Genomic DNA, 27,917 nt, shown 5'->3' with positions numbered 1-27,917 from the left:
AACTTAATGTGATGATTTGAGTGGGCCGATGTTGATTCTATCCTTTTCAGCAAGTTTACGTAATGCTTAAACTTGTTTGCTTGTTTATTTTGCTGTATTTCAGGTTTTTCTTGGTTGGAAAACAATTGTTTCGCTTGAGTTGAACCAGATTTCTTTTGCCTATAAACAGTAAAAAGTAGGAATTTATCAATTCAAATAGTATAAAAAAGTAAAGTAGTTATATCGTTACTTGACTCAACTTGACAATGGAATTCTATTAATAGAACTTTTTTTAGAAGTCACCTCAACCAGCAAAAATGCTCATTTAGTGAACATGCATGCATGCATGACGTTATTTTATACCAAAATGAACAAAACTGAATTTCCTTTGTTACTACGTCATAAAAAATACACCTTCCTATTTGAAAAAAATTAAAAAATTGAAGTTAAAAAAAGGCGAAAATTAAAGTCGTTTTTGCGACCACTCTGTATGAATTTTTGGCTAAATGAGTACGCGTGCCTGCTAAGGGAATCTTACATGAGAATCTATCCTAAAATTATCAAAATCTAGCTTAATTGCGATATTAATTTTTTATAGGGCACTGCAAGTGTCTAACATTTCTTTTAAAACATCATAGCTTCGAGTCCCTGCATCCCAGAATAAAAAAAAAGTCTAAAAACTAACAGATTCTCCAGGTGATTCTATCGCGTGAAAAAAATGCAACTAAAAAATTACACTTTACGATGTTCCGCCTTTTTGGGGCACCCTGTAGGGCAGCCACTAATTTTAAAATTCACCTTCATTGACCTCACATACACCCCCATAATTGATGTTTGTATGAAATGACAAATAAGCTCATAGGAGTCCGAGCTGCTGTTAAATGGACACTCTGTATACTTGATTGTTCAAAGAAACGCACATAAATAAACTTGACTTTTCTACATGCAGCTTGTCGTCATTTCGAGTCTAATAAAGTAGCCTCAAATCCAAGTCAAGTTGTGAATCCCATACTTAAAAAAGCGCTTGTTCTGTCGCACTTGGTATTAATTCTATTGTAAGTCGTACTCATCTAAATAACATGTGGGAAATTGCAGATGATATCTATGTGAACATCAACTAAAGAAAGTGTGCAATTTATTTCAATTAGAATCGGAACATCGGTTTGAATTTTAAGCAACCAATTAAAGTATGTGTACGTGCACAGTAGATCAAGATCAGAAAACTGTTTCCTCAATGATAGAAATTCCTTTGAAAGTAACGAAACATGATGGTAAATTTCGGCACTGAATGATAGTAATCGCGTTTTAAGGCTGGGCCGACAGGTGAAACTCGTTAGATGGTAATTTTTCATATTCCGGAAGAACTATGTCTGCCCTAATATACTTTGCTTGATGGATAATTATCCATTAATTTATGTGGTCATTATATTACAATTTCTTTAATGGAATTAAAGAAATCTGAAAAATCTTGGATCTCTGTGACATTTATGTATGCATTAGAAAGTTCTAGCAGAATTCAATATCGGAACCCCCTAATCGGATATTTACAAAAACTAAATCGTGCTTAATCCCAGAAGAAACGAAAGCATTACTCCACTTTTACGGGCACTTATAGCCCAAAGGAACAGCTAATAGACCTGCCATTATCTATAGCGGCAATACCTCTTGAGCATCACTTCTGGGACTAATTTACCATCACTTCCCGTACTCGAGGTTTATTTGGGAACTTGTAATATCACGTTATCTTGGCTTTTTGAAGGATGTTGTGCAGGTTCATGTATTAAAGGCTTGAAAATCGCTGATTAAACTTAATGATGATATTATACCGGTTTAGAACGGATTAGGAGATGTGTTTTAAGTTGTTTGAAGACGTAAATAGATTACGTAAATCTCCAATATTTTGATTTTGCAATCATGACAAGTCCTCACGGATGATTTTGCGAGTCAAGCCGTAATCGAAGATAGTATCACTTTCGGTTCTCGACAGATGATTGCTGAATTACGCAATAGTTTTCAATCATTTGTTGAAAAATAATAAACATATTTCCTTTAAGGATTTTGCATGAAAGTGAAATTTGCTCGTATCCTGCAATTAAAGACAGAGGGGGATAACGCAAAGAGAACAGGGCGTAAAACTTAATTAAGACATTTCTTGCACCTTCCTCAAGATTTCAAACTGCCGAGTCTCGTAAACTTTCTCAAAGTAAATAGGTGTTCAAAAAGAAACTGAGCACTGAAGTAAGTTGCATTAAAAAACCTACGTAGACGCACTCAATTGGTCCACAATTTTGCGCATGTGCAATCTAGTCTTTGCTCTTTATATGATAAAAGTGTCAGTTACCCTCGAGCTGTCATACAACGCATAAAAGGTAATTAAATGATGGATGTTCCTAGGCAAAATTTAAAAATACCGATGTTTTAAACTGAACAAAAATGCTGCTGAAACTACAGAAATGATTAATTCGACTTGGGGAGGTGGCGCTTGAATTGTTAGGAGATGAAAGAGTATCATGAGGGAATTTTTTGTCTTGAGGACGATCCACGTCCGGGGTAGAAAAAGTTTGAGGACGAACTTTAAATTTTACCTGACGAAAATTCATGCTAAACTCAAAAAGGTTGCAGAACAGTTAGGAGTGACTCAACAGGCAATTTCAGTTCAATTGTATGTAATGAGAAAGATTCAAATAGAAAGAAAATAGGTTCGTCACGAGCTAACCGAAGACAACAAAAAACGTAGAATTGACATCTGCATGAACTTGCTTTCTCGGTATAAAATAAAGAATTCTCTGTATGATAATCCTAAGCATAGAAAAGTATGGGTTAATCCAGACCAATTATCCACATTAGTTGCACAACCGAATGTTCACGCCAAGAAAGTTTTACTATGTGTCTGGTGGGTTTGGAAGGGAGTCATTTACTAAGAGCCCCTGAAGTCTGGTCAAACTGCTACATCTGAACGCTATCAGGCCTAAATAATCAAATTAAGTGAAGTTGTAGATGAAAAGAGATCATTTAAGTGATATTGCTGCATGACAATGCTTGTCCGCATGCAGTAAAACCAATACAGGAACTCATCTTCTCCTTAGTCTGGGAAATTCTCCAACATACGGCGTATTCTCCAGACTTGACTCCTTGCGACTTCCGCTTATTCAGATCAATGCAGTCTCATCTAGCTGACCAGGGGTTCACTAAAAACGTTCGAAAACGGCTCAGTAACTATTTTGCCTTGAAACCACTGAGCTTCTATTGCGGGCGCATCCATCATTTACCCGATAAGTGGCAAGAGACCATAGATAGGAATGGAGATTATTTTGACTGTTAACATTTCCAACATGTATGTTTTTAATTAAACTTAATTTCACCAAGAAATGTTCAGTTTCTATTCGTACACCTATTATATGTAGCATTTAACAGTAATTGTTTTGTATTTGCGCTCGAACTACTCCGATGTCTTTGGAGCCTAGGGATTTCAGTGTTTTTCCTGACGCTTCTCTCTCAACGAGTATTACTAACATAGAGTCGTTTAATCGCTTGAAATTTTTTTTTGTTTTTCAGTTTGTCTATTGGCAAAAAATGAAATTTATCACCAAAAACTCTTTAAATATCAAACGAATGAAGCTTTCACAAAGCCAATTTTCTTTCTTCAATTATGAGTATATCTCTTACTTTGCTATACCTTATTTCTCAACTATAACTGCTTGCGTAAAGCATTTATGTGTGATCTATTAGGTTTTAAAATCGGCATCAAAAGTAATTTTTCCTACAATAATTTAAAATTTAAATTTGGAGCACGACATGTTGATTATAAACAAGGTCAAATTTGATAATACAGTCTGACGAACATATCGTACATCTAATTATTGTTGATGTTTTGATAGCAAAATAATTCCTGGATTATCAACTAAACTACATCACGCATGCTTGTTTTTTTGATAATTTTGTCCTAAAATAGAATTTGAAAAAATATATATATATATTTGGTGCACAATATTCGTTCAGGGATAATTGATAATTTTGCCACCCAATTGTCACAAAACCAAATAATTCGGGTAAAGTAACTTTTCCGCCACTGATGTCAAAGTACAAGATCAAACATAATTTACAAACTTTGCAGTATTTTCCTTTGAATTCCAAAAAAACTCAATTCAAAAATGATAATTCGCGCCGTACGTGAACTGTAGTCGGCGTCGCGATGCGCTTCGACGCAGAACGCACAACTTCACCCGACGATCGTCAAAATCGACTGAACGAACTTGAGTCATGAACGCAGACGTTCAGTCTTCCTCGGTTAAAAGTTTTGTTTTGTTCTATGTAAACGTACTATATGTCAACGAGGCAGTAGCACTAGAGTATCCACAATCTGCAGGCAATGACGCTGAGAGAATGAAACGCCGATGAAGTGACTCATTAACAATGCATATAGCGAAATTCACTGATTAACAAGTACTAAATATTCTCTCTTTCTAGTGATTTTTTCTGAGTGTGTTGACTGTGTCATTTAACTCGACAATTTATTAATTTTATTTAAAATTTTATTTAAAAAAAAAACAAATCTTATCCAGAGCCAGATTTTTTAATTTGAGGGTGGAACCTTTAAACGGTGACCTAGGTGATTCCGCTAGCCTCAATATCAGGAAGCACATGTCATTTTAACGTTAGCGCTGGGAATACTCTGATCACCAGATTCAAGAATTTAACTTCATTTGATTGAAGTCCTGAGGAAATTCTCCGCAAAACTGAAATAATAATCTTAAACAAACGAATTCAAAATATCCTAAATTATACGAAAGCTAAGTTCCCGATTTTTGAGTGACCTCAAAGGCTTTAAATAATACCTACGTATATATTTTTTTATTTTTGAGTCAATAATGGACACATGGAAATAATCCTCGTCAAACTGAGTTAACATATCGTAATATAGATTTCTGAATGAGATGACAACTAGAAGAAAATAAAGTGTCCCCAGTTTTCAGTGAGCACCCAGAATGGCCAGAACTGACTAAAAAATTTTCCATATATTTAGGTGGCAAGTAAATTGACTATAATATTGATAAATTTGACTAATTCAATCGCTCGTTAACACCCCAAAAAATCAACATACATATTTCTCATACGTTGTTATTTAAATAACAAATCTAATTTATTTCCTTGCATTTTGATTTGATTGAATGCGGGCCAAAACTAATCGAGAGGTTCCACTCAGAACTCCATCAGGTCATAAATCCATCCATTGCTGTTGCCTCCGTTCACCAGCAGCTCGAAACAACTATTTACGATGTTGTAACCTTATTTCAGAATGTGAATTCTATTGTGCTCTAATCAACCGAACTCGATGTTTTTCTAACTTTTTCACTTGATGGCATGAGTTAGTGCAGCCTTGCGTGACCTCTGAAATTCGACTCGCACCATAAGAATGGGTAAAAAAGAAGTACCCTGGAGGGAACATGGCTATAATAAAAGATCACAAAGCGTAATATGCGCATTGTAGTCACGTGTAGTACCCGGAAAAAAGTGTTGTTGGTACAACCCGGAGCTGGGTCACTGTCCGTGTTTTCAAATAACCCACAGCGACAATGATAAATTAGAACGAGGATATTCTTTGCGTTCAAAGTGCCTAAATGAGGATTTATGGTGTTAAACCGAAGCGACAGCCAATTCAGGGATTTAACCATAAGGGACTGTGAAATTTGACACTTTACCAAAATTTTACCTACTGAGTAAAGAAGTGTTTTAAATTATATTATACACGTTTTAGTTTAATCTTGTGAAAAAATAGTATCTGTAGATTTATGGCAATTGGATGTCGATTTTATGCAAATGTCCTGTTAGTGACAAGCATGAAAATGTAATTTCTATGCTGGTCGGTTACAACACAGGCTAGAGAGCATGACAGGTGGTATTCTTCTTACTTCAAGTTACAATAATTAAGAAATGGGGATAGGAAAATCACATCGAGTAGACTGTAACTCTGAAACTTCTAAAAGTTTTCCATGTTGCGACTTTGTACTATAATAAGGATCAGCTCAGAAATTTGATATATGTAGGTATTCACCAGTCTAAGAGTTTAATTTCTTTGGAAACAAGTAATTCCCCGAATTCGAACCAATTTACCACCATGATTATTGTTATTTTAGGGAAGTACTAAAATGTTACGGTAAAAAATTAAGATGTCATAAACTAGGGAATATTTTTGTAAATTTAAGGGGAATTTTGAGATAATTTTTTGTGATTCCAAAAGCATTCAGGATGCTTGAAATTTTAAAGTAATATTATTGAGGATATTCCAGATATTTCGGGAACTTTTCAAAGAATATTTTCCGATTTTATTTGACATAAATAGGTATATTTTGGAATTTTTCCGTACTTCTTGACGAGCGAATTTCTCGTAAAATTCTGAGCGCTTTATTATATTCCCAACAACTCCCAACAATTCCTAACAACCAGAATATCAATCTGTGTCTGTTCCTTAAAAATTTTTATGTGAGTTCGGTATATCTTGGAGGAAATATTGCAGGGACTTTTGGGATTATTTTCACATTTTTTTATGGTATCTCCGACTTACCTGATACTTAACATTCATATTCTAGAATTTCTCTCCTCACTAAATGAACTGAAGCTCTCGCCAGACTTTCCTATAAATGTGGCTACTTAGCATGGTAATCGTTAACCCGAAACACCTTGAATTCCAAATGTGTTCTTTAAAATTTACAGTAGCCGACTATTTTTTCTTCGGACATTCAGATGATTTTCGGCAGGTTGTTTCGAATAAATCTTAATTATTGTTGAACTAGTAGATTTCACTTTATATTCTACAGGGCGTTCTATGACGAGAAGAAAATATTTCAAGGGATGATTATATAACTCATTTTCAATAAAAAAATATAATACGGTCTGATTTTCAACTATTTTAGAGATATTTGAAAATTGCGCTAAATATTTTTGGATTGCACACAATTTATTGATTGCCAAAAATTTACCGAAATACATGTTAAACGTAAATAACATAAATGGAGTTTAACTAATTGATATGTTTAACGCAAAAACGGTCTCAAATGTCCCCCCATCTTTCGAATGCAAAATCTGCTTCGTCGAGAAGTCGAATTAAAAGCGCGATAAATTTCCTTCGGATTTTTGTGCATGAATTCGCACACTTGTATTCGCCTTATAAAATTTTCTCTGAAATTGATAGGTTGCGAATACACTTGAGATTTTAGGTGATCCCAAACGTAAAATCCAGAGGTGTGAAGTTTGGGTTTCGCGGGGGTCAGAAGGAAACATGGAAAAAGGGCAGTGTCTCTCCAAGTTTGTAAACTCTCACAAATGTTCTATAACTTGGACTTCGTTATTCTGGAAATCGACGTTGATACGACCTAATAGCTTTAAGCGCCATTACCATTAGCAAACCCATATATAAAAACTTGTCCGCATATTCTTTGTTAGTAAACATTACTGTAAATAAAGACATACTATATACATATATGACATTTTTAAGGGAAATGAGCTATATAATCATTATTTGAAATATTTTCTTCTTGTCATGGAACCCTTTGTATACGTTGAACGGGACTGGATTTCAAGTCAAATCTAGCCGTTACACTTTTGCAGTATATTGGCCATTTTCCTCTTTTAACTTGAAGAAACCTGTAATTCAACACCAATCCCAGAACTATTATTTTAAATTTATGAATAATAATTTCCTTAACAAGACGTAACTATTGTATGGATATAATGGATTAACCCAGATCTCGAAGCAATCTTTTCAAAGTCTCTTAATTAATATGTTATTTTTCAGATATGGAAATTAGATACGACAAACGAAACGATTTAATTAGTAAATAACCGACGAAATTTTTAAAAGTTGATATATGATTTGAATCGAGGACATTTGAAGAATATGTTAACTCATCATCGCCCCAATGACAAGTCGAAGCCATATACGAAGAACTTCCAAGAAGTTCATAAGGTACTTTAGCCATTCCTGAATAGCACGACGGTTATGGCTGTTTATAGAGAAATCGCAAACGCACAAGAAGTCGTTGAATGACATCACAACCATATGGACGAATACCATCCGGTAGGAGTATACCAATTTAATACGGTATTTCAATGTTATTTCTGAGATTCCGCAAAGAAAAAAGTTGCGATGATAAAGGCTGATTGTGTTTTTTTCTGCAAGTTTACCTTAGCTGAGAGGGCTAGTTAGAGAAGTCTCGAGTTATTAACCAATTCTACAAAGTAACTTTACATGAAAAATAGTTATCTATTAATTTAAATTGATTACATGTGATTAAAGTTTACCACTAAATTTTAAAAATTGTTTGTTTTCAAGGGGTATTTTGCCGAAAATTTTATACGACCTAACTCTTCTACAACCTCTATTTTTCCCCTGTATATCTGGTTTTATTGAAAGAAATGTATCGCGTTTGCAATCTCTAGATGTGGCCATTTTTAGTTTCTTTTCTCACTATGACTATAGAAGAATCATTAAATAGCTGCAAGAATTTTGCAAAATTAAAAAACTTTTTTTTCTTTTTAGAAATAATTATAATTTCTTTTAGCATAATTTTTTTTGTAGAGGTATTCTGAATTCTAAGTTTGAAACTTAGAATTTGGGCTTTCCTCTTGATTCATCTGATGATTTTGGACCTCAAATTGAACGCACAGAATTTCAGTTTTCTTTAGACTCTCTCTTTTCTGTCAGAAAAGACCCAACTTTTTAGTATCAGCAATAATTCTCCACATGGCCCGCTATTTGTTTATATCAATCCCATGGTAGGTTGCGTTACTTACTGGTGAATGCTAAAAAAAATGACTGCGGAAAGTAGGATCGGCCATTTGGGGTCAAATTCCTTAACAAGTATGCAGCCAAAAAAGACTTTGACTTATTTGTAGAAATTATTTGAGCCTGTTTGTAAATTGAACGAATGTCCCAGATTAGGGCGGAATCAGGCAAAGAAATAACTTAAAAACATTTTCTTGAAAAACGACATAATTAGCAAATAAACAAGCCATAATTGGACACCTCACATCTGGTATGTGAACCTATATTTGACCCTGAAAAGGGACTGAAAACACTTGTCATGTGTTTACTATCAATTGGCATCGGGGGTTCTTGGGGCACAAACATTTGGTTTCGTTTAGCTTCCAACAAATAAGGTTTCTAGATCACGGCTCCATTCAGACCTTCAGTTGTATACACGTAGAATTGCATCTATAAGCTTCCATCTCTCAAGGAGAGACCTAAAGGCATGTAATCACATAATTCGAGCTGGGGAACTTCTTTAAGGAACTACACTTGACTTACGCCCTTTCTTATCATAATACACAATCTTTTCTTTGTTACATCTGCTTTGTGTTGTTCTTTGCCTCTTCTGAAGGTTTAGTGGTAATTGTATACCCCAGATTTTTTAAGGTAACGACAAATAATTTATATAGAAGAATAAACCAATAAAGCGCGATTAAACGCTATTAAACACCATTAAATTTAACCCAATTGAGATTTTTTTGTTATAGTAGAGAGATCAAATGTTGGACAAGTTTGAAGTGACCTGGAATGCGTTGATTGTGGTTAAATCAGAGTCGTGTCGGTTAAGTGGCAAGATTATTAACAGCACAGCCAATATTGAACCAGACAATTGCTAGAATAAGGCGTAAATAATGTCGTTCTTCGACAATGCGTGAAATCTTTTCTATAAAATTCTAGTGTTTTAGCTTACTTGGAAACGACATACATCGAATAACATTGAATACACAACACAATGAATGAAATAACATTGATGATGCCAGTGTACTAATAAAAAAGAGTCTCAGTTCTAAATTTATAGCATAAACATAAATATTTATTAACGTAAGATCATCAGCTAATAAATTGGTTTGTCAGACAATCTACCTGCTTAAAATCTTCAAATACGATTCTAAAAACTCTTCTCAGCTTTATAGTAACCTCAGAAATTTCAGATAGCTTCAAAAGTTTTGCATCATCTGATGTTTCTGTTTTAAGTTAATTTGCCACAAGATTTTTTTTGTCGTGTAAGCTAGTGCCAAATTATTTAATTGTTTAACATAAAACCACGTCGTATTATGGTAGTAAATGACTACCTTGAAAATGAAGGAATCAATCGTTTAGATTGGATGCTTTGTCGTCAAACACGAACCTTACAGAACATCCTTGGGATATGCCTTCCTGAACTGTAAACTTTCGAAGAAATTCTCTCAGAATCATCCAGGAGTTTGTTATTGCTGCTGCAGAAGAATGGCAGCACATTCCTCAAGATCTTATAGCTAGTCTTGTTGAAAGCATGCAGAGACGTCTTCAACCTTGTATTGATGCGAGGAGTGAAAATACACGTCGCTAATTTCTTTTTCACTTTAGAAATTGTTTTTATTTCAAATTTAATAGTAAAGTAACTGTAATACAAACTAATTGATTTTTAATCAAAATTCATAAATAAACAAATATTCCACATATTTTTACACCGCATAATAAAATATCCAAGAATCGACGTGATGCAAAACTTTAGAAGCTATGTATATTTAAAGATATGAAAAGTACACGGGTTGTTTACCAGTTACACATTATCCTTTGTCGGTGCAACTTAAAGAATTTACTGTAATTTGTAAATTCCGACATCAACAAAGCGGAGATTTAGATAAAACTGAGTAACGTCAGTCGATCGATCAAGCAAAGCTTACTGTGCAAAGGTCAAACAACAATATGTGTAGCATTAAAAAAGCGCATCTAGTGTGCAAGATGTTTAGGGGATTTTTCCATAATACAGAGAAGCGAAGAGACAGCTTGTCTCTTGAATAACAATAATAATTAATAACGAATATTGGGAGAGATAACATAGGCATTAAATAATAACATATCACTCAATTAGTTTCCGGTCTAACTAAGAAAAACATTTTTTCTTTTAGAAATTCGACTTTATTGATCAACATGGTGTCCTTCAAAAGTGATGCATTCATTCGAAAGAAATTCTTTTTATCTCGCTTGAACAGCTCCAAATAGCACTTTGAATCGTCGACGCATTGATGTTTTTGGTCCGGCGTGAGTAAACGCGGCACTCCTTTCGAAAGCAACTTACGAATGATAAAATTTTCGTATAAAATTATAAACACACATACTTCTGATATCTTTAAGGTGGTAGCTATATCACGTAACTTCACTTTACGGTTTTTTTTTGTTTTCCGGAATAACCGTCGATTTTAGGGGACTAGAGCGTTTAGCATCATCGGTGTTTGTACGATTGCGTTTAAATTCAGTATAACAGTCAATAATAGTTGATTTACCTGGTGCAGTTTCCATAACGTTTATCAAGCCACTCTTTGGCTTAAACAGTATTTTTCTCCATAAAAAAAGAATGTTTAATCAACACACGGAATTCTTTTTTGTGCATCGTTTTTAAAATTACAAAGCTGGGGTCACTGAAACCACTTTAACCTATAAACTAGCTGTCAGAAAGTCATGAAATTTTGACACAAATCATATGAGTCTGTCAACAGTGTTGCCATACATGTGGCAAACCGGGCCTTATTGAGTGATGTGATACTAAAGGGAAAGTTATAACAACATTGCGTGAGAGCGGTTAAATTGATATACATATACTAGTCGCGATAAAATTTTCGATGTACGTTACAGTCTTCAATGATGACACTGTGGTCACATTATGAAAAAGCTTTCATGGCCGCAGCAATTATATGCACACTATCCTTTTTGTGCTTAAATGAACAGTTTTTACAATAGTGCTGTAAAAAGGATCTGGAGTTACAAGTCAAAATTGCGGCAGTAAATCATAAAATATTAATAGCAACGTCGTAAATTAAGGTATGGTGTGACCAACTTGACGATAATAAAATTCGAATTTAACTAATGCTTATAAGTTTAATTGAAGATATTATGTGCTATATTTATGTTAGTTATAAGGTGAGACGAATAACTTCATAGTATTTTTAGTAGCACGCCAAATTTTAACATTTTTAGCCTAAATTTTATCCCGTCATATTTGCAAGCTTGTACAATGGTTTGCTGGGTAACTTGTCACGTGCATCGGGAATTTTATCGCGAATAATACACATATACTCACATAGAAGATCGAAGTCCTATATCATATTGGACTTTAGTTTCCCTGAAGATTTTTTAAAAGTTCGCAGTTAAAAGAATTTGTACTCAATATTTCCTTATGCATACAGGGTATCCATAAATTAGATCATGTTGAATTACAAGTTTATTCAGTTATGGCTGCCATTTTTAACGTTAAATGCATCGAGAACCTCACAGAAGAATGCTAGTGGGTCGAGGAATACTATAAAATTACCAGTTCATTTTTTAATGAAAATTAGTGTTAAACACAACAATAGAGGTATGAAAAAATGTAATGTATTTTTCGTGAAAAATTTTCTTAGAAAATGCAGACTTTCAGTTACGCGGAGAAAGGCGAAGGAAAGAATACGTTTCCTCTGCAAAGAGGAGCATCTTGCTTTCTCGAAGTAAGGGAGATAAATGGTACTTTCTATAGCCATTATACTAGCTCACGTACTTAGGTATTTCCCCTTCGTTCTTATTTCTGATTTGTGAATTATTTGTGGGACTAAAATAGGCAATTTCCTCCCGTTCATAATATAAATAGCTGCTAACCGGAAATTGTGTAATTAGCCAATTTGCGTTGGGAAATTAATACTAGACAGTGACCTTTCCTGGGACAATTTAGCAGAAAATGTATAAATACGCTTTTTTGCAAATTTAGTACTCGAACATAAATAGTCACTATCGCCAGTATGTCAAGAAATTGCAATTTATTCGGAATCGTCTGAAAGTTTCAAAATTCTTTTAACTTTCGTTAATTCCTTTTACATTTTTGGGACGCCCTGTTTCTTTTAGGTTTAAACATCAAATTAAAATCTCAATATATAGAACATTTAAGCATTTTGTCCTCTTTGAGCCGCCTCTGTTCTTGGCCTGCACTATAAATTAAAATTTCAAAATTCTGATATGTTCAGTAAATTTTCAAGCAGCCCGAAACGAAAGCTTGTAGTGACGTCTCAAGATACGACGGTTCCCATTCGTCAATTTTTTTAGGATTTGTATTAATTTTGACTCGCTTTAATCAGGTTGGACCTGAATTAAATTCTCTTGAGATATGAAATAAATAAACCTACTTACATTTGTACTTAGCTGAGAAGTCAAGGTGTGTACTTTCTCTTGAGCCTCCGACAGCTCTCTCCGAAGTTTCCTGATTTCATGGGCATGTTTTTCTTCGGCGGAAGAATAGAGGCTTGAGGCCGTTGATACTAGACTAATTGAAGATCCGTGAACTGGAAACAGAATGCAAGATATATGGCAGTTTTCAAACTATTTTCTTAAAGAAGCACTCTTTAAAGAATAGTTTCTTCAAAATTCCACAAATTGACAAAAAAATTCAGAAAACGGAATATTCAAATGTTTACAAAAAAATGGGAATAACAAAACTACTTACGATCATCGTTCTTAGGCATGCTATGTCTTGGAGTGCCTCCATGTGTGGGACTCAACGGAAAAGTCCTGGCATTTCCAGGCGCAGGACTGGTAGGTTGGGACCAATGCGAAAGACTTCCGATGGGCAAACAATAGTAGGGCTCAGTGTCTGGTTCGGTGTTTCTATGTAACATCGACGGATACAATTTCTCAGATTTGGTTGATCTAAAAGCAAGCCAAATCTTTCACTATTTAAATAAAATCCAATTTTTAAGTAGAAAAGCACGGTGATACGTGGTGCCAAACTTAAAACAACACACGGTGAAATTAAGTGTAGAAGCTTCCGGTAGTCAAAGACGTTTAATTTCGTTAGAAATTGAGCTGTATGCACAAATGAAGCATAGAAAACTAAAATATACCCGTGATAAAAAGCACACAAAATCACAAATTGTCTATTTTTTGTCGTTTTGCTTCTACCTTGGGAAGGTCCGGTCTCTGAGGTAGCTATGTAAAAATTGAAAATAAATCTGAGGTCAAATTTCAGAACATGGAAGCATTTCGACTCAAAATAAAAATTTTGAAAAATGCCAAAATGGATTGAATTCAAGTTTTGATTAAATGGAAAGAATATTATTGATGGTAATAACATGCTGAAATGTGAAACTATTGTTTTGAAAATACAAGGTGTTTTAGAATAAGTCTGCTAACTGCTTTAGGTTCTTATAACCAAAATGCGAAAAAAATTAATGCGAACAAGGGTCCGTTTTCGCTTCCTGTCTAAAATACAAGGTGATAAACTAACCTGAACATTTTAAATGAAAAATATGATACACCACTGGTTAAAAAGTTTTCTGAATGTTTCATATTTCTGTTAAAAAAAGGTCTTTTGAATATTTATATTTATTTAACCAGTGACGTATCATATTTTTTATTTAAAATGTTGAGGGTCACACCAATGGAGACGCCACTGGTGGAATTAAAAATCTTGTTTTCCTTTTAAAATATGTGTCTCTACATTCATTTTACGCTCCCCCAATGTTCATAAGCATATTTAATACCGGAACGGATTTATTAGGAAGAAACCAAAAAAATTATAATTTTTTATCACTCTGTATTTCAGTCTGAAACCCAAAACGGAGACCGTGTTCGCATGAACGTTATTTCTTATTTCGGTCAACCCACAACAACCAGGTAGTAGCTACCACGTTGATTTGCCAGCTGCTATCCGATCATCGAAGTATAGAGCGACGTCAGGCGTGGTTAGCGAATGGATGAGTGACCGATCGCAGGTAAAGGGCGACCTTTTGCGTGTCATGACAAAAAAGACTCCCCCGGCCCTTGGACAAAAAAATATAAACAAAGTCAGAGGCCATAAAAAATCAAAATATGAAACAATAGATCAGCAGCAAAAAAAGGAAAAAAATTCAACGCTGAGGATGTATCTCCTCAAGGACATTTTTCCATTCCAAGAAGGAGGGGGAGGGGGGGGGGGGGGGGTGTGTGTCTCTTCCATTTTCGAAGTTTTCAATGGGTAGACGCTTCGGCGAATTTCCTTCACATTGACCAGCCGACAGACAGAACAGAACATTTAGGACGCGGGAATAATAAAAAAATTAAAGGAGATGGTAGACTTATTCTGAAACGCCCTATATACAATGGTATCCTAATACGAAATTGTTGAACTTTCATTTTTCTCCTATTCTTCCAAAAACCACCCTCTATCTTTTTTTTTCTGCTTGAGCTTCAGTAAGCTAGCATATTGGTTTTTTTCCACTAGAGTTGTAAATCATCGTCATATCCGACTTCAAAAAATTGATATACACAGAAGAAATCGTCGAGCAGCCATTCCTCTCACCTTATACTATTACTCCTGCTTAATCTAGACGGAGAATCGCGTAAAAGGCGTGCATGAGTAAGGCTACTTCTGTGTCCTGGAAGACTGGTAAGACTCTCCATACTGTCTGTCTCAGATAGTCTGGGAGCAACTGAATACGTATTGCTGAAAAAAATTACAATGAAATTTAGGGGAAGTCACTGCTATCGGCACTCACCTATGACGTAACCAAGGAGCATAGGGACTGCAATTCTCAATCGCTTGAGTATCGCTCAAAGACCCATCGCTGGCTTTAGGTCTCATTTGTCTCATCACAAGACCATACTCTTGATGAACTCCTCCTTTGGGCAGACTCTGAGAGCCCATCATGAGTCGCTCTCTCACCGATTGGGACAACTGATTGGCCGTGTTGCCCGTTAGAGAGTAGGATTTGAATTGGGGAGGGGATGGTTCTAGAAAAAAAAAGATTAGAGAGTGGTCCCATCAACTATTATTGGTTCATAAGTGTCTGAACTAATGCTTACTGCTTGATTGTTGCAGATCACTTGAACACGTTTGGGTGCCACCGGAGACCTTGACTTTAGTTCTAGGGACAACTGAAACGGCTGCGGTTTTCCCATTGTGGTTTTGCAGAACTGAAAAAATATACATTAGTCGTTAATATACGAATATATTGAGTTGAAGGGCTTGTATGCACAGGGTAGACAAATTTCGACGTAACTTTCTGGATCTTGGTAACTATACAAGATAGAGAAAAAGCATAGGGCATGTCTTTTGAAGTTTTTTTTGGAAACAAGCCTAGTGGAATGGAATGATTAATAGATTAATCGCTACACCTCTGGTAAAAAATTGTTTTCTTCTTTCTCTTATGATTACCAAGATTTCCTATATAAACATCGAAATTCGCTCACCCTATACATAGATAAGAATGCAATTGAAATTTTCTTAACAGATTAATTACTGATGGATGATTGTTAATGTTCGGAACTATCTCTTAATACTTTTGAAATATCAGGATAAGGATTGATGTGGAGTTGCAGCCAACCGACATAAATTAATTGCATTCATAGATTAAGTTGCATGACTATGGACAATCAATCTCTGTTGTTCCTTGATTTGTATGAATTATTGCAGTAACTCTTCCTAGTCTCTTTATCCTTTTAATCCGGAGGAAGTAGAGAAACTTTTTGAAGTTCCTCTAACGTCATCTTTAATCGACCCTACTCAACGAGGCATTTTAAACTTGAAAAGCAGACTTTTCTATTTTCTTTATAAATTAAGAAGTATCTTTAATAAGAAGGGATTATCCCAATCTTCTATAGCATAGGCTATTCCAAAAAGATTGTGCGAAATTTAAGAAGCTTATCTGAGATATTGAAGTGAACGGTTTTTGCATAGAGTCCCTTAATGACAAATAAGCTGTTTTGACTAAAGTCATTTTATTACATGTATATTGCAGGACTTAAATGCTTCAATCACTTGTAACCGCCACGTTTACTAACCCATATAGAATCGGTAAGAACTCTTCTTTACAATTTTCACCCCACTGAACTTCAACTTCTACGCTATTTTAAGAAATCGGTAAATATGAAATTATCATGGAAGTTTAATTACCTTGGACGGGAGGTCCGGTACCATTGGTGGCTCCATTCCCATTACTGGTAACATTCCTTTTAACATACCTAAACAAAAAGTAAAATATTGCTAAGTTTAGTTCACTCAAAATTAACTAATCAATTGCAAAAAAAAGGAATGTATAACTCACCCAAAACTTTGAGGGACCCCTCGAACCCCCTTGCTTCCCCCTGATTTCTCTTTCCCATGTGGACTGCTCCTCCTCTCCCCTCGTTCCCTTCTGTTGGCAGTGGGACTCCCAGGGGCTGGAGGGGGAGGACTGCCCACCCCTGGAGAATCTCCGTATCTTTTCCAGTGATGTCCGTTCGAGGTAGAATGTTTCGAGTCTGATCCTATATTGTAAAAACACAAAAATAATCGATTAAGGAACATTGTATTGACAATTTTATCTAAAAAAAAATTTCCATTGAAACCGTGAATCTGACCAATACACTGTTTTTATTTTAGCGTTTCTCTAGGTAAAGCTACTTCGATCTTTTGGCCTTGATATAGAGGCAAACTAAACAATTTCAGCAATATTTACCTTGAGGTACACTCCCGTTTTTCTGTGCCTTAGAAGATCCCCTGGGGGCCGGCGGAGGAGGGGGCGAGTCGCGGGAGGACCCACCCCTTCGAGTTGATTGTTCGGTCAACACGGTGAAGCCGGACCTGGAAAAAACACATGTAAGTTATTTATTTTTTTCAAATTGATAATTATTTTGACATTGCACACTTTACACCCCTATGCTCACGAATGACCCTCTTGCATGGATTTACCCTTGAACTTGTTGACTCATACCCCAGTTAGTTTTTTCTTCTGCCCCCATTTATTTACATGTCTTCTGTTCAAACAGAGGGAAAATGAGTCAACGAACCGCCCTCGGCGTTGGGGCTAATCTTTTGTTTTCGTACGTGATCTATCTGTTTTTAATAAGAATTAATTTTGAATATTGGATCAAAATTTATTATTCAGGAAGAACAAAATGAAAAAGACGATACTCACAAGAATTTATCATCAATACGAAATGACGAGAGTATCAACCCTGAACTGAAGTCGTCAGTGTTTTATTTTAATTACGATACCCTTTTTCATATTTAAAAGGAAAGTTGTTTAGTTCAGGGTTGAATCCACGATTTAAATACCATCCTTTACAATAGGATATTCATGAATATGCTAGCATGAATCAAAAGCTTTTCACCGGCTTTTTACATTTGTTACAAAAGCTCGAGGCTTTTAGTACCGTTCACAGAAAAGTCCATTCACTCATTTTCTTTCCCCTTTCGTTGCGTTGCAGAAAATCTCTTTTAATTAAAAATGTGCTACTTTTATAACCTCTGCAATGGGAACTCGGTCCTATTTTCAATCTGTATTAATGGAAAATGGAGATAAAACAACAAACTTCGATTAAAAATCGTTAATAAATTGAATATTTTCTAGGAAAGTTTATTCAACTTCGGACACCTGCAACTCCCCAGACGACTCAGAAACAAAAACAAAACTTACGGTTCCTTCCCTCCCTAACACCCCCCTTTGCTGTCCACCAGACCATAACTTCCCAACTTTCGATGATCCCACTCAACAATTTTTCCACTTAATACAGCTAGATAAAGGGCACTCAAAAATCGACTTTTAGGCACATTTTCGTGTTGTTTTGATTTTTTTTAGACACTTTCGGGGGTTCCTGTTAACTACATTATTTCCGTCAAGGGGTGAAAACAGTCTGAATGTCTAAGAGGCAAAAGGGATCGATTTGTGTGCGCATGTTCCCTCGGTCGGTTGCCTCGAACATCTGATAGGGAAACTTTCCATGGGGGGACGTTTTCTAGGGTAGGTTAGGCCGGAAGGCGCAACATTTAGAGAAACAGTTGTTATTTGATGTTATGCTGTCTGTAATCAAAACGTATCAATTTCAATTCATAATAAAAAGTGAGCCAAATAGGAAATATTGATTTTTTCCTTTATTTTTTTGGAATAACGCCTCATACACCAGTAAGAGTTGATGAAGTTCTAACAATCCCTATTGAAAGAATGAGCGATCTGTCCCAACTTTATAGAACATATTTACAACAAAAAAGTTATAGGGCAAATGGCCCAAATTTAAAAGTAACTTCTTATTCACTTCAGTAACATGGTTTAATTCGTTCCTTTAACATCTTTTCTGTCGCAGTTTCCCTAGTTCCTCTACTCGACTTAGAAGCGTGTGCGAAGTGTAGTTAGTAACACCGAAAACTTCTTTACTTTAAACGCCGCGGTTTCTAGTCTGGCATAAGCGGAATTTTAGTGCCGAAAGGTTGAATTTAAAACGCTCTGGGAGCTTTAAAACTATTAATCTAGAAACTTTGGATTTCAAAGTTTAGTTTTATTGGAAGCAATTCATAAAAGTCGGAAAGATCGAACTTTCTTGTTAAAATGTTAGCTTGCGGTAGTCATTAGAAAACTGCATACAAGTTCACTCTTCAATATGCTTGTAAATACCTTCTAAATTTGATAAATTTATTGATTTTTACTGATGATACTTACTGATTTTTTCAAAAAAACACAAGTTTTGGGTCAAGCAATGTTTGAATAGAAGAAACCAGAAAGGCGCTATAGGCTCGCAAAAACTTTTGAATTTTTAGCACCTTTTTAGTTACATTTATGTTTTTCTTTTCATCATTTGATTCGGGGTGAATGTCCGACAGCAATAAAAAAACAAGGTTGTGTCGCATAGATTTTTGACTTCAAATGATCACATAAAGAAAATCCAGCGGAGATAAGTCTGGTGAACGTGCGGGCAATTCAGTAGGCCCTCTTCCCCCAATTCATCGGTGAGGAAATGTTTCGTCGAAAAAGTACCTTATAGGGGCCTCGTGGTGTGAAGAAGCCCCACTTTGTTGAAAAGTTATGTCTTCAGTACGGTGACGATTATTTTGCTTAATTAATTTTTTTAATGTTGGGTTAATGACATTTTCTAATAAATTTAAATAGATGTCTTCGTTCAGATTTCCAGGTAAAAAGAATGTTTTCAACGGTGAGTTTTCTGGATATTGGGTGTGAACTTGACGAAAAAGTCTTGGATTGCTGGACGACCAATAACAGTAATTATAGTAGTTAGCTTTGTCATTTAGGAACAAGGAACACATAAAAAAATATATATATATATAAAGATATTCTTGATTGTTAATAATTTGTTGACTAATGATCTCACAAAATTTATGTGACTTTAATACCATAGTTAATATCGGAAAGGTAACTGAATGTCCTTTAAAATTCTCTTTTCATGTAAGATTTTTTGGGTTAAAGTCACTCCTGCTTAGAAATTAAACCTGGGAAAATGATTATGCCAAAGAATTATGACCCCATTGAAATTAAAGTTGACGGGTCAGAACGTTTTCGTTTTTTCTACATAATAAGACAGAAAACTTCGGTGAAAGATTTTTGGTGGACCACTCTGTATAACTAAAAAAAACTTCCAAAACAGTACTGAATAAATCTGTCGCCTACAACTTACGTTACGAAACGGGAGATTATGTAGTCTCAACATATTAACGAGGTAAAAAAATCTATTTTTAAAGCGGAATTTCTTAACATTTTTAAGCCGTTTTATATCTTGTTTTACAAACAAATATACGGAATTTCAAAACACTTCATTTTATGTCTCCATTAAAACGCGCTTTGCAAGCAAGTGATAATCTCATAAATCTTTTTTTAAATCGCATCTCCCAAAGGCATTTTCCCTCCTGCTTTCCTAAGCAAACTAGCAGCTTAGGCGTTAATCATTAAGTCCAAACTAACTGCGGCGACACAATAGCAAATCCCCCCAGCAATCCCCAAATTAAATTTCCCTGTACCTAATCCTTTCACATAACAGACACATTGAATTCCCCACAGTTTCCGAGACGCCTCCCCTTTGCTATCTTTTCAAGTTTAAGCCGCTTAAGTACCACAACATAAAGAAGATTTTTCATGTGTGGATCAAATTAAATTTGATGACGAAGTGGGTTTCAGACAAAGGTCATTAGAAGGGAAAAATTGCCAATAAAATGAAAATTCAATACTCTATAGGTAACTCCCTTTGGAAGTTCGCCCGTTGACTGTTCATCTTCATTATTGGGTCATAAATTTCAGTTCATACTGCACCCTCCAAATGAACACATTGTTACTTTCCCTTTTCGCAGTGTTTTCCTCAAATTGAAGATATAAATCATTCAGGGTTGGTGCAATGGGCGCTAATGCACTTTCAAAACGCTCTGACAAATTATTGAGCCTTGAGCTTCTTTGTGGAACTCATTTATTGGTATAAAATTTCATATTGCTCTGTTCGAATTACCTAAATTTCCATCACTTTTAAAACTATAGATGTTATCGTTAAATTCGATAATTTCTAGACTTACCCGTTATTTGATATGTTTTGCGTTTGTTGAGCATTTTGCAGTCTTCTAGCATATAGGACAGATCCTCCTTCTGAAAGGTATCCATCTGATATATCTATGGTATTTGGCCCTCTTAGGAGCTCCCCTTCTGACAAGTATCTGTTAAAAAACATTGATCGAAGCAAACTTTCAGGGATGAGTATGGAGATATGTCTATGGATGATTTAACACTAATGCAAACAATATTTTAAAAAATTGATTAATACAGTGGGATTCAAAATTATGAGGTCAAACGGCCTTATGATGACAGTTATATGCAAAATGTGTCTTGTCGAGTTTTAGTACATTTTATTTTAGTTTGTTTATACAAAATAACACTACAATAATTGTTGAAAATGTCGTCCTTAATCTTGAATGCACCTGTTTAAACGACGTTCATGGTTTCTGAGGATTTGGCTAAAATTTGATAATTGCTTTGAACGACTTTAAATGCCGCAGTAATTCGTGCAATCAGGTCTTGCTTTGTTTCCATTCGCTTTTCATAAACCAGAGACTTTACATGTCCCCATAGAAAGACATCTAAACGTGTTAGATCAGGTGACCTTGGGGGCCACAGAACTGGGCCACCTCTGCCTATTTAATGTTTGTTCGAACTGACGATTAAAATACTGACGAACTTTTGTACAAATTAAAATAAAACTTACTAGAACTCGATAAAAGACATTTTTGCACATAACTCTCTTACAGCATCATAAAGCCGTAGCGCCTTAGAGAGACATTTCCGAATATGGGTTCTTATATTCAAATATCTTCTATTGTTGCACTAAATAATCCCTAGAAGTTTGAGTCCATAGTTCTGAACCGCCCAGTATATGGTGTGGTACACATGGACTATTCTAACATAAGGTCAAGTTGGCTCTCTGTGTCTTAAGTTTCGAGAATTTACTTTGTTGACCATCTTAAAAATAACATGAAGCCTTAAATTACTGAAGAATTAATGGAGATAGATATAGGAAAGTGCATTAAGATAATATTCTTTGTGATTTCAGAGTTTATGAAGAAAAAACTGCTTCCCAAATAGACATAATACGATTTTATGACAATATTGATAATATGACCTCGAGGGAGACTCACATTACTGGAAAATTCATCAAAGTCATAGGAAATAATATAACCTATGATGAAAGACTTGATATTATTCATTAATATATAAGTTTTCCTATGGGAAAAATCTAGTTTTCATAACTTTTCCACTAGTCTTACCCATTAGCAAGAGCAATTTCGCAATAATCTCCTTCACCAAGTCCCCTGTTGACATATTGTTGCCCCCTGTGTCGCCCCTGTAGTGTTAAAGTACTGCAATATCCCCTCAACAACGGCCTCATGGGCTCGATACTCAAATTATCATCTCTTCCATGATCACTTATCAACGCCATCAGATCATGCCGATTCAAATTTAGATCATCTTCCATCTGGCTGAGGTTAAAGTTATTTCTAAGATCGGCAGGATTCAGTTCTCTTAGTTGTTTCATGGAAATCATAGAATCTTTGTCCATTTGATTATCAGGCTTTGACAAACTTATTTGTCTAATGTGATTGGGAATTGTAGTTAATCGAGGACTTTCCAGTTGTTTTTCTTTGGGAGGTGATGTGGTTTGAGTGGGTTTGGATTTAATAGGACTTTCGATTTCTTGAGCTTCTTTGAGAGGCTCTAAATATTGCTGATGGTGGGAGGATGATTCAGCCTCGTGTGGTACTAAAGGCTCTTTTCTGCAACATTAATGTTTTCTTAAATAATCAAATCACCTTTGATTACCTTAAATTACTTACCTAGAAGTCGTATTAGCATCATTGACACTGATACTGGCCATGGAGTTGCTTTTTGGAACTGCAGTAGAAGAGACTCCTTCACATTGCTCTTGAGAACAATTATTTTCGCTATCTTTACTAACATGATTATGAGCTTGAAAATTTTCTTTAAGTAGTTCCGTCTTCATCGGGGACACCATTGCTATGGCAGGTTTCTGGCTCGTCAAAGAATGCTGGGAAGACTCTCGAGATATGGACGGTTTTTGATGATGTGATAGGTTCGATGATTGGGAAGTAGGCTTTGTAGTTCCTAGATCAATAGTTAATAAGTGTCTGAGTTTTTAAAATACAAGTATTGTACCTTTAACTGCAAGGGTAGGTTTAGGAATTCCAGTCCCTCCTCCACTAAGCTGATGGGGCACAGATATCGACTTCATCTCTTTTAAGGCGGAAACTCTTACTTTCGGCTCAGCAATTTTACTCGTGGGTAAAGCTGCAACTTTACTGGCATGTTTCTCCATTTCGGATACCATTTTAGGACCCCCATTTTGCTGCACGGGTTTTTGGCTTTCTTTTTTAGCAGTGTTAGGACTGCTCTTTTGCGGTGGAGTCTTCATGCTACTGTTACTAGAAGAAGAAGAATATTTTGTTATCTTGAGTTTTCAACTAATTGAAAAGGTACTTACTTAGTACTAGTGGTTACTTTAGTTGTCTGCTTGATTCTTGATATGTTTTTGGGAGGTTTAGATTCAGCATTAGCTTCTAGAGAAACGCTGCTATCGCTTCTTTCACTCTTGGCTGATGAGACGCCACTAGAGGAGCTAGTTCTTTTGCCATTTGTACTATTGCAGGATTTTTCACTGTTCTGCAATAAGATGAAGGTCCGATTAGTATTATAATACCATAGCTTCAAGTAAACATCGGTGCTCTTTTGGTACCGACAATCCATTTTTATATATTTTTTCTTAAATAAAGAATTTCAGGTTTATTTTGATGGTCACGCGTCACTGATTTTTTTACTTTAAAAATTATTTTTCTGTTTAAAATTCAATAGTAAAGTAATTATGGTACAAACTAAATGATTTTTAATTAAAATTTATAAATAAATAAATATTTATTAATAATAAATAGTTAACTTTAAAATACCTATGGAAATTATTTTTGATCTTTCGCCGAATAAACTCTTAGTTCCTCAATATTAATTTGCCAATAAGTCCTAGAACAACTGAATCGTATCCGCAGATAAAGCCTAGGGCGGGTAGATTACTGATTATTATCTCCCAGATAAATTTGTCAGGATATTGGCTTATCAACCCTTATTTAATTCTACAGCATTTGGTTTGTTACCTTAAAGAGTTTAAGTTTATCCAACATAGACCCATTCTGGACCGCAGCACCCTTCTGTCCAGCCTGGTAGGGACTGGCTATTTGTGACGCAGGAGGGCCTCGCGGGATCATACTCAAAGCAGGACTGGTGGCCCGTGAAGACCCTGCAACCGGGCGTACTTTGTCTGGTGGACATCTCCGAGCTGGTATTGCACTGCCTGGTAAAGGTATGGAGCTGGTGGTGCCACCTTTGTGTGGTACTGCTGAAGACCTAAAAAAGGATAGAGCGATTAAATTGGGCTAAGGTAAGTTATCAAACAATCAAGACAATATTTCACTATTCCGAAAGGGTCTATTTCCAAATTTTAAAAGTGGAAATTTCACCTTTCCGGTTAAAGGTTTTAGTACATGGATCAAAGATAAATTAAGCCAATTCAGGTCTAAATCTGGGGAAACACAAACAACACGAATGGGATTTGTTTTTGTATCAAAGCTTATGTAACGAGCTTAATGGCTCGTGGTATAAATATACCTACAAATGTGTCTGAGATTGTGTAGATTCGATATTTCAAGTTTTATATTAATTTTATTGGAACAGTTCTTCTGGTATTATTGTGACTCAGGTCTATGGAAGAGTCTAAAAGTACATGTAAATGGAATGCAAGGAATAAGAATCCGAAAATAGCCCATTGAGTATTTTTGGATGCACTTTGATTAATGCTGATAGATCAAAGATGTATAGCCTGTTGAGCTTAGGACAGTCTTGTTCAGTTGAGAGCACGAAAGAAATTGAGGGGTATTTTTAAATTTGGACAGGATAAGAAGGCTTAGCTTATGGAATTATATGTATAGTTTTGTATGAGGATTGAAAATATTTTGGAGTGGGAAAACTATTATCTAGTCCTATATATTACTTATTCCTAGAGAATTTCATACAATTTTTTAAAATTCATTTAAATTAATGTTATCATGGAATTATGCGGCCTCCTAAGATTTCGATAGAATGGAACTTGTTATAGTCAATTAATTTTGATCAAGCACATCTGGTGTAAATAGACACAACAATTCTTATTCATGAAATTAGAAGATACTATACAGAACGATGCAAAGCAACACACAAAAAATCTCATAAACCATTGGCAAATTTTTAAAAACTATCAGATGAAAGGTTTTTTTGGTTAACAACTAACTTCTAAATATTCTCAAAACAATAGGGTAATTTTATTACTTCATGAAGAGATACATTAGATGAACGGGGATATTCTTTACCCTACTTATTAATTTTCTGCAATTTCTTTGCAATAAAAAGAACACTCAAGTAAGTACTCCGAACATTAAACTGAAGTATGTGTTTATTAATTAGAGAGTTACAACTCAAAAGCGGAACTGATGGGTCATAAATCAAATTGGAAATGAATTTAGATTGGACCATAAATTTCATATTACTCAATTCGCTCTCATTTGAGGTCTGATTAATATTTAGAATATAGCTATATGAGATTTATTTAATGAAAATATTCAAATATGTAATTTTTTTCTTTAGTTGTGAACTTTTCCATGCGATGATAGGTATATAGGGTCACTCGTGTAGTAATAAAAGTCATTTTAATTTTTTTTTGTTATGAAACCATCCGATTTGATTATGCGAAGCTCATTATTCTCTCTATTATACCTACTGTTTGATAGCCATAAACTGATTCATTCATTGTATCTCTAGTACAATAAAGCACGGAACATACGTGTTTACTATGGAACTAACAATTACTGAATATTGACTGATGAACAGAATGTTCCTTTGTCAGAGAATTTAGGTATTTCGAAGATATTTTAGTTTTGGCTTAAAGCTAAATTACGTTACAGCCTTATGGGGCTTTAAGACAGTTATATGCAAAAACGTGTCTTATCGAGTTTCAGTACGTTTTACAACACTACAGTAATGTTTTTACTACACTAAAAGATCCGTCAGTAATTGGATCGTGAGTTCGAACAATATTTGATTGGCAAAGGTGGACCAGTTCCGTGGCCCCTTAGGTTACCCGACCTAACACCTTTAGATTTCTTTCTATGGGGACATGTAAACCCTCTGGTTTATGAAACGACAGTGGAAACACAGCAAGGCCTGGCTGCACGGATTACTGCGGCATTTGGAGTCGTTGAAAACGATTATAAAATTTTAGCCAAATTCGCAGAGACTATGTACGTTGTTTAAACAGGTACATTCAAGTTTGAGAACGACATTTTAAATGATTACTGTATTATTATTTTGTACACACAAATTAAAATAAAACGTAGTAAAACTCGATAAAACATATTTTTGCATATAACTGCCTTGAAATATTGTAAGGCCATAACGCCTTAGAAAGACATTTCCGGTTCTTATATTCAAATGTTTTCTATTGTTGCATTGAATAATCCCTAGAAGCTTGATCCCATAGTTCTGAATTTTCTTGTATATAGACCATACATGTGTATATTTAATGAATATAACAACATTCTTACGATTTAGCTCTCCTCACTTCTGGAGACGTAGGCAGACTTCTGGATTTCCTTCCTCCAGAATGACTATTTCCCATTTTACTAGGAGCTAAGAGCTACTACACACGGCACTCACACAAACCCTAAACGTATCTTTTTTACATAAATGCATTTATTGATTGCCTCACATTCAGCTCTAAGAGCATACAGTTTTTGGGCCCAGATGCAGTCACCCTCATTATAACTGACCCTCTTTTCTAATAATCACCCGTTCTCACCCCATAATACTACCCCAACGTTCACTTGCTCAATTTCGAACAAAAGAGAAGATCATATATTTTTTTAACGAGGATTATTATAGCGAAAATATGAGGCACCAGGTATAGGAAAAATAATTAATATGTGCTATCTCTTATTTTTGCGCACTAGTTTGAAAAACTTAACTTTCTCGCACTGATCAACCCGGAACTTTCGGTATTTTTAACACTTCCTTTTTGAACTTCTTTCGCGGCTCGCGCGTGACACGTTTCGAATTCTTCGCTGTCCGGCGATCATCAGGACTGGCGCACGTGCGTTCAGCGAGTGTCCAAAAGCGAAATGCACTTTAATTCGGCGTGTGCCACCCTAAACATTCTGTGGGAAAGGGATTTACGTTTAGTGATGCGATATTGCCGCTTTTACGAAAGGAAATTTCGGTCTAAAGACTAAAGAAATTATTAGAGTTTAAATCAGCAAGCTTCACTTGTTTCCCATTTTCCTGGACCAATTCAAATTCCAATCAGCTGTAAGTCGTATATGAACCATGGTTTTTGTTTCTGCTTTTTTTCAGTTCAGAAGAAAAAGATAAGGTGATGGTACTATTTTTTTTTTTGCTACTCAAAAAAGAATCAGGTCCAGGGTTTTTTTGTTTAACGCGTTTTGTATGATTATTTTAACATTCTGGTTCAAATGTGTTTTAGCAGATATTGAGCATTCATTCGACCTCCAATTCGCAAATTTTTAAAAATATTCTCGCGGTGTTGCAAATTTATTTTCATGCAAACTTATGAAAGAACTAACTGGGAAAACTTCACA

The 27,917-nt window shown here is 35.2% G+C and overlaps 1 protein-coding gene across 1 annotated transcript in view; it reads right to left on the bottom strand.

Moving 5' to 3' along the window:
• sick (sickie) overlaps nucleotides 1–27,917 on the bottom strand; it is a 73,038-nt gene that overhangs the window by 11,658 nt on the left and 33,463 nt on the right. Inside the window, exons 5-19 of the mRNA XM_066395115.1 lie at nucleotides 24,390–24,639; nucleotides 23,729–23,907; nucleotides 23,404–23,669; nucleotides 23,064–23,352; nucleotides 22,497–23,003; nucleotides 21,255–21,392; nucleotides 17,425–17,549; nucleotides 17,032–17,233; nucleotides 16,881–16,948; nucleotides 15,791–15,901; nucleotides 15,484–15,718; nucleotides 15,288–15,431; nucleotides 13,910–13,936; nucleotides 13,455–13,657; nucleotides 13,142–13,293 (exon numbers count right to left, since the gene is read on the bottom strand). Of these exons, the coding sequence (XP_066251212.1) occupies nucleotides 13,142–13,293; nucleotides 13,455–13,657; nucleotides 13,910–13,936; nucleotides 15,288–15,431; nucleotides 15,484–15,718; nucleotides 15,791–15,901; nucleotides 16,881–16,948; nucleotides 17,032–17,233; nucleotides 17,425–17,549; nucleotides 21,255–21,392; nucleotides 22,497–23,003; nucleotides 23,064–23,352; nucleotides 23,404–23,669; nucleotides 23,729–23,907; nucleotides 24,390–24,639 (2,896 nt within the window). The remainder of the gene's footprint in view (nucleotides 1–13,141; nucleotides 13,294–13,454; nucleotides 13,658–13,909; nucleotides 13,937–15,287; nucleotides 15,432–15,483; nucleotides 15,719–15,790; nucleotides 15,902–16,880; nucleotides 16,949–17,031; nucleotides 17,234–17,424; nucleotides 17,550–21,254; nucleotides 21,393–22,496; nucleotides 23,004–23,063; nucleotides 23,353–23,403; nucleotides 23,670–23,728; nucleotides 23,908–24,389; nucleotides 24,640–27,917) is intronic.

This window comes from Euwallacea similis, chromosome 11 (assembly GCF_039881205.1).
Source record: "Euwallacea similis isolate ESF13 chromosome 11, ESF131.1, whole genome shotgun sequence".
NCBI lineage: Eukaryota > Metazoa > Arthropoda > Insecta > Coleoptera > Curculionidae > Euwallacea > Euwallacea similis.
The sequence above is the reverse complement of the archived record's forward strand: the minus strand, read 5'-3'. Positions and strand labels throughout refer to the sequence as shown.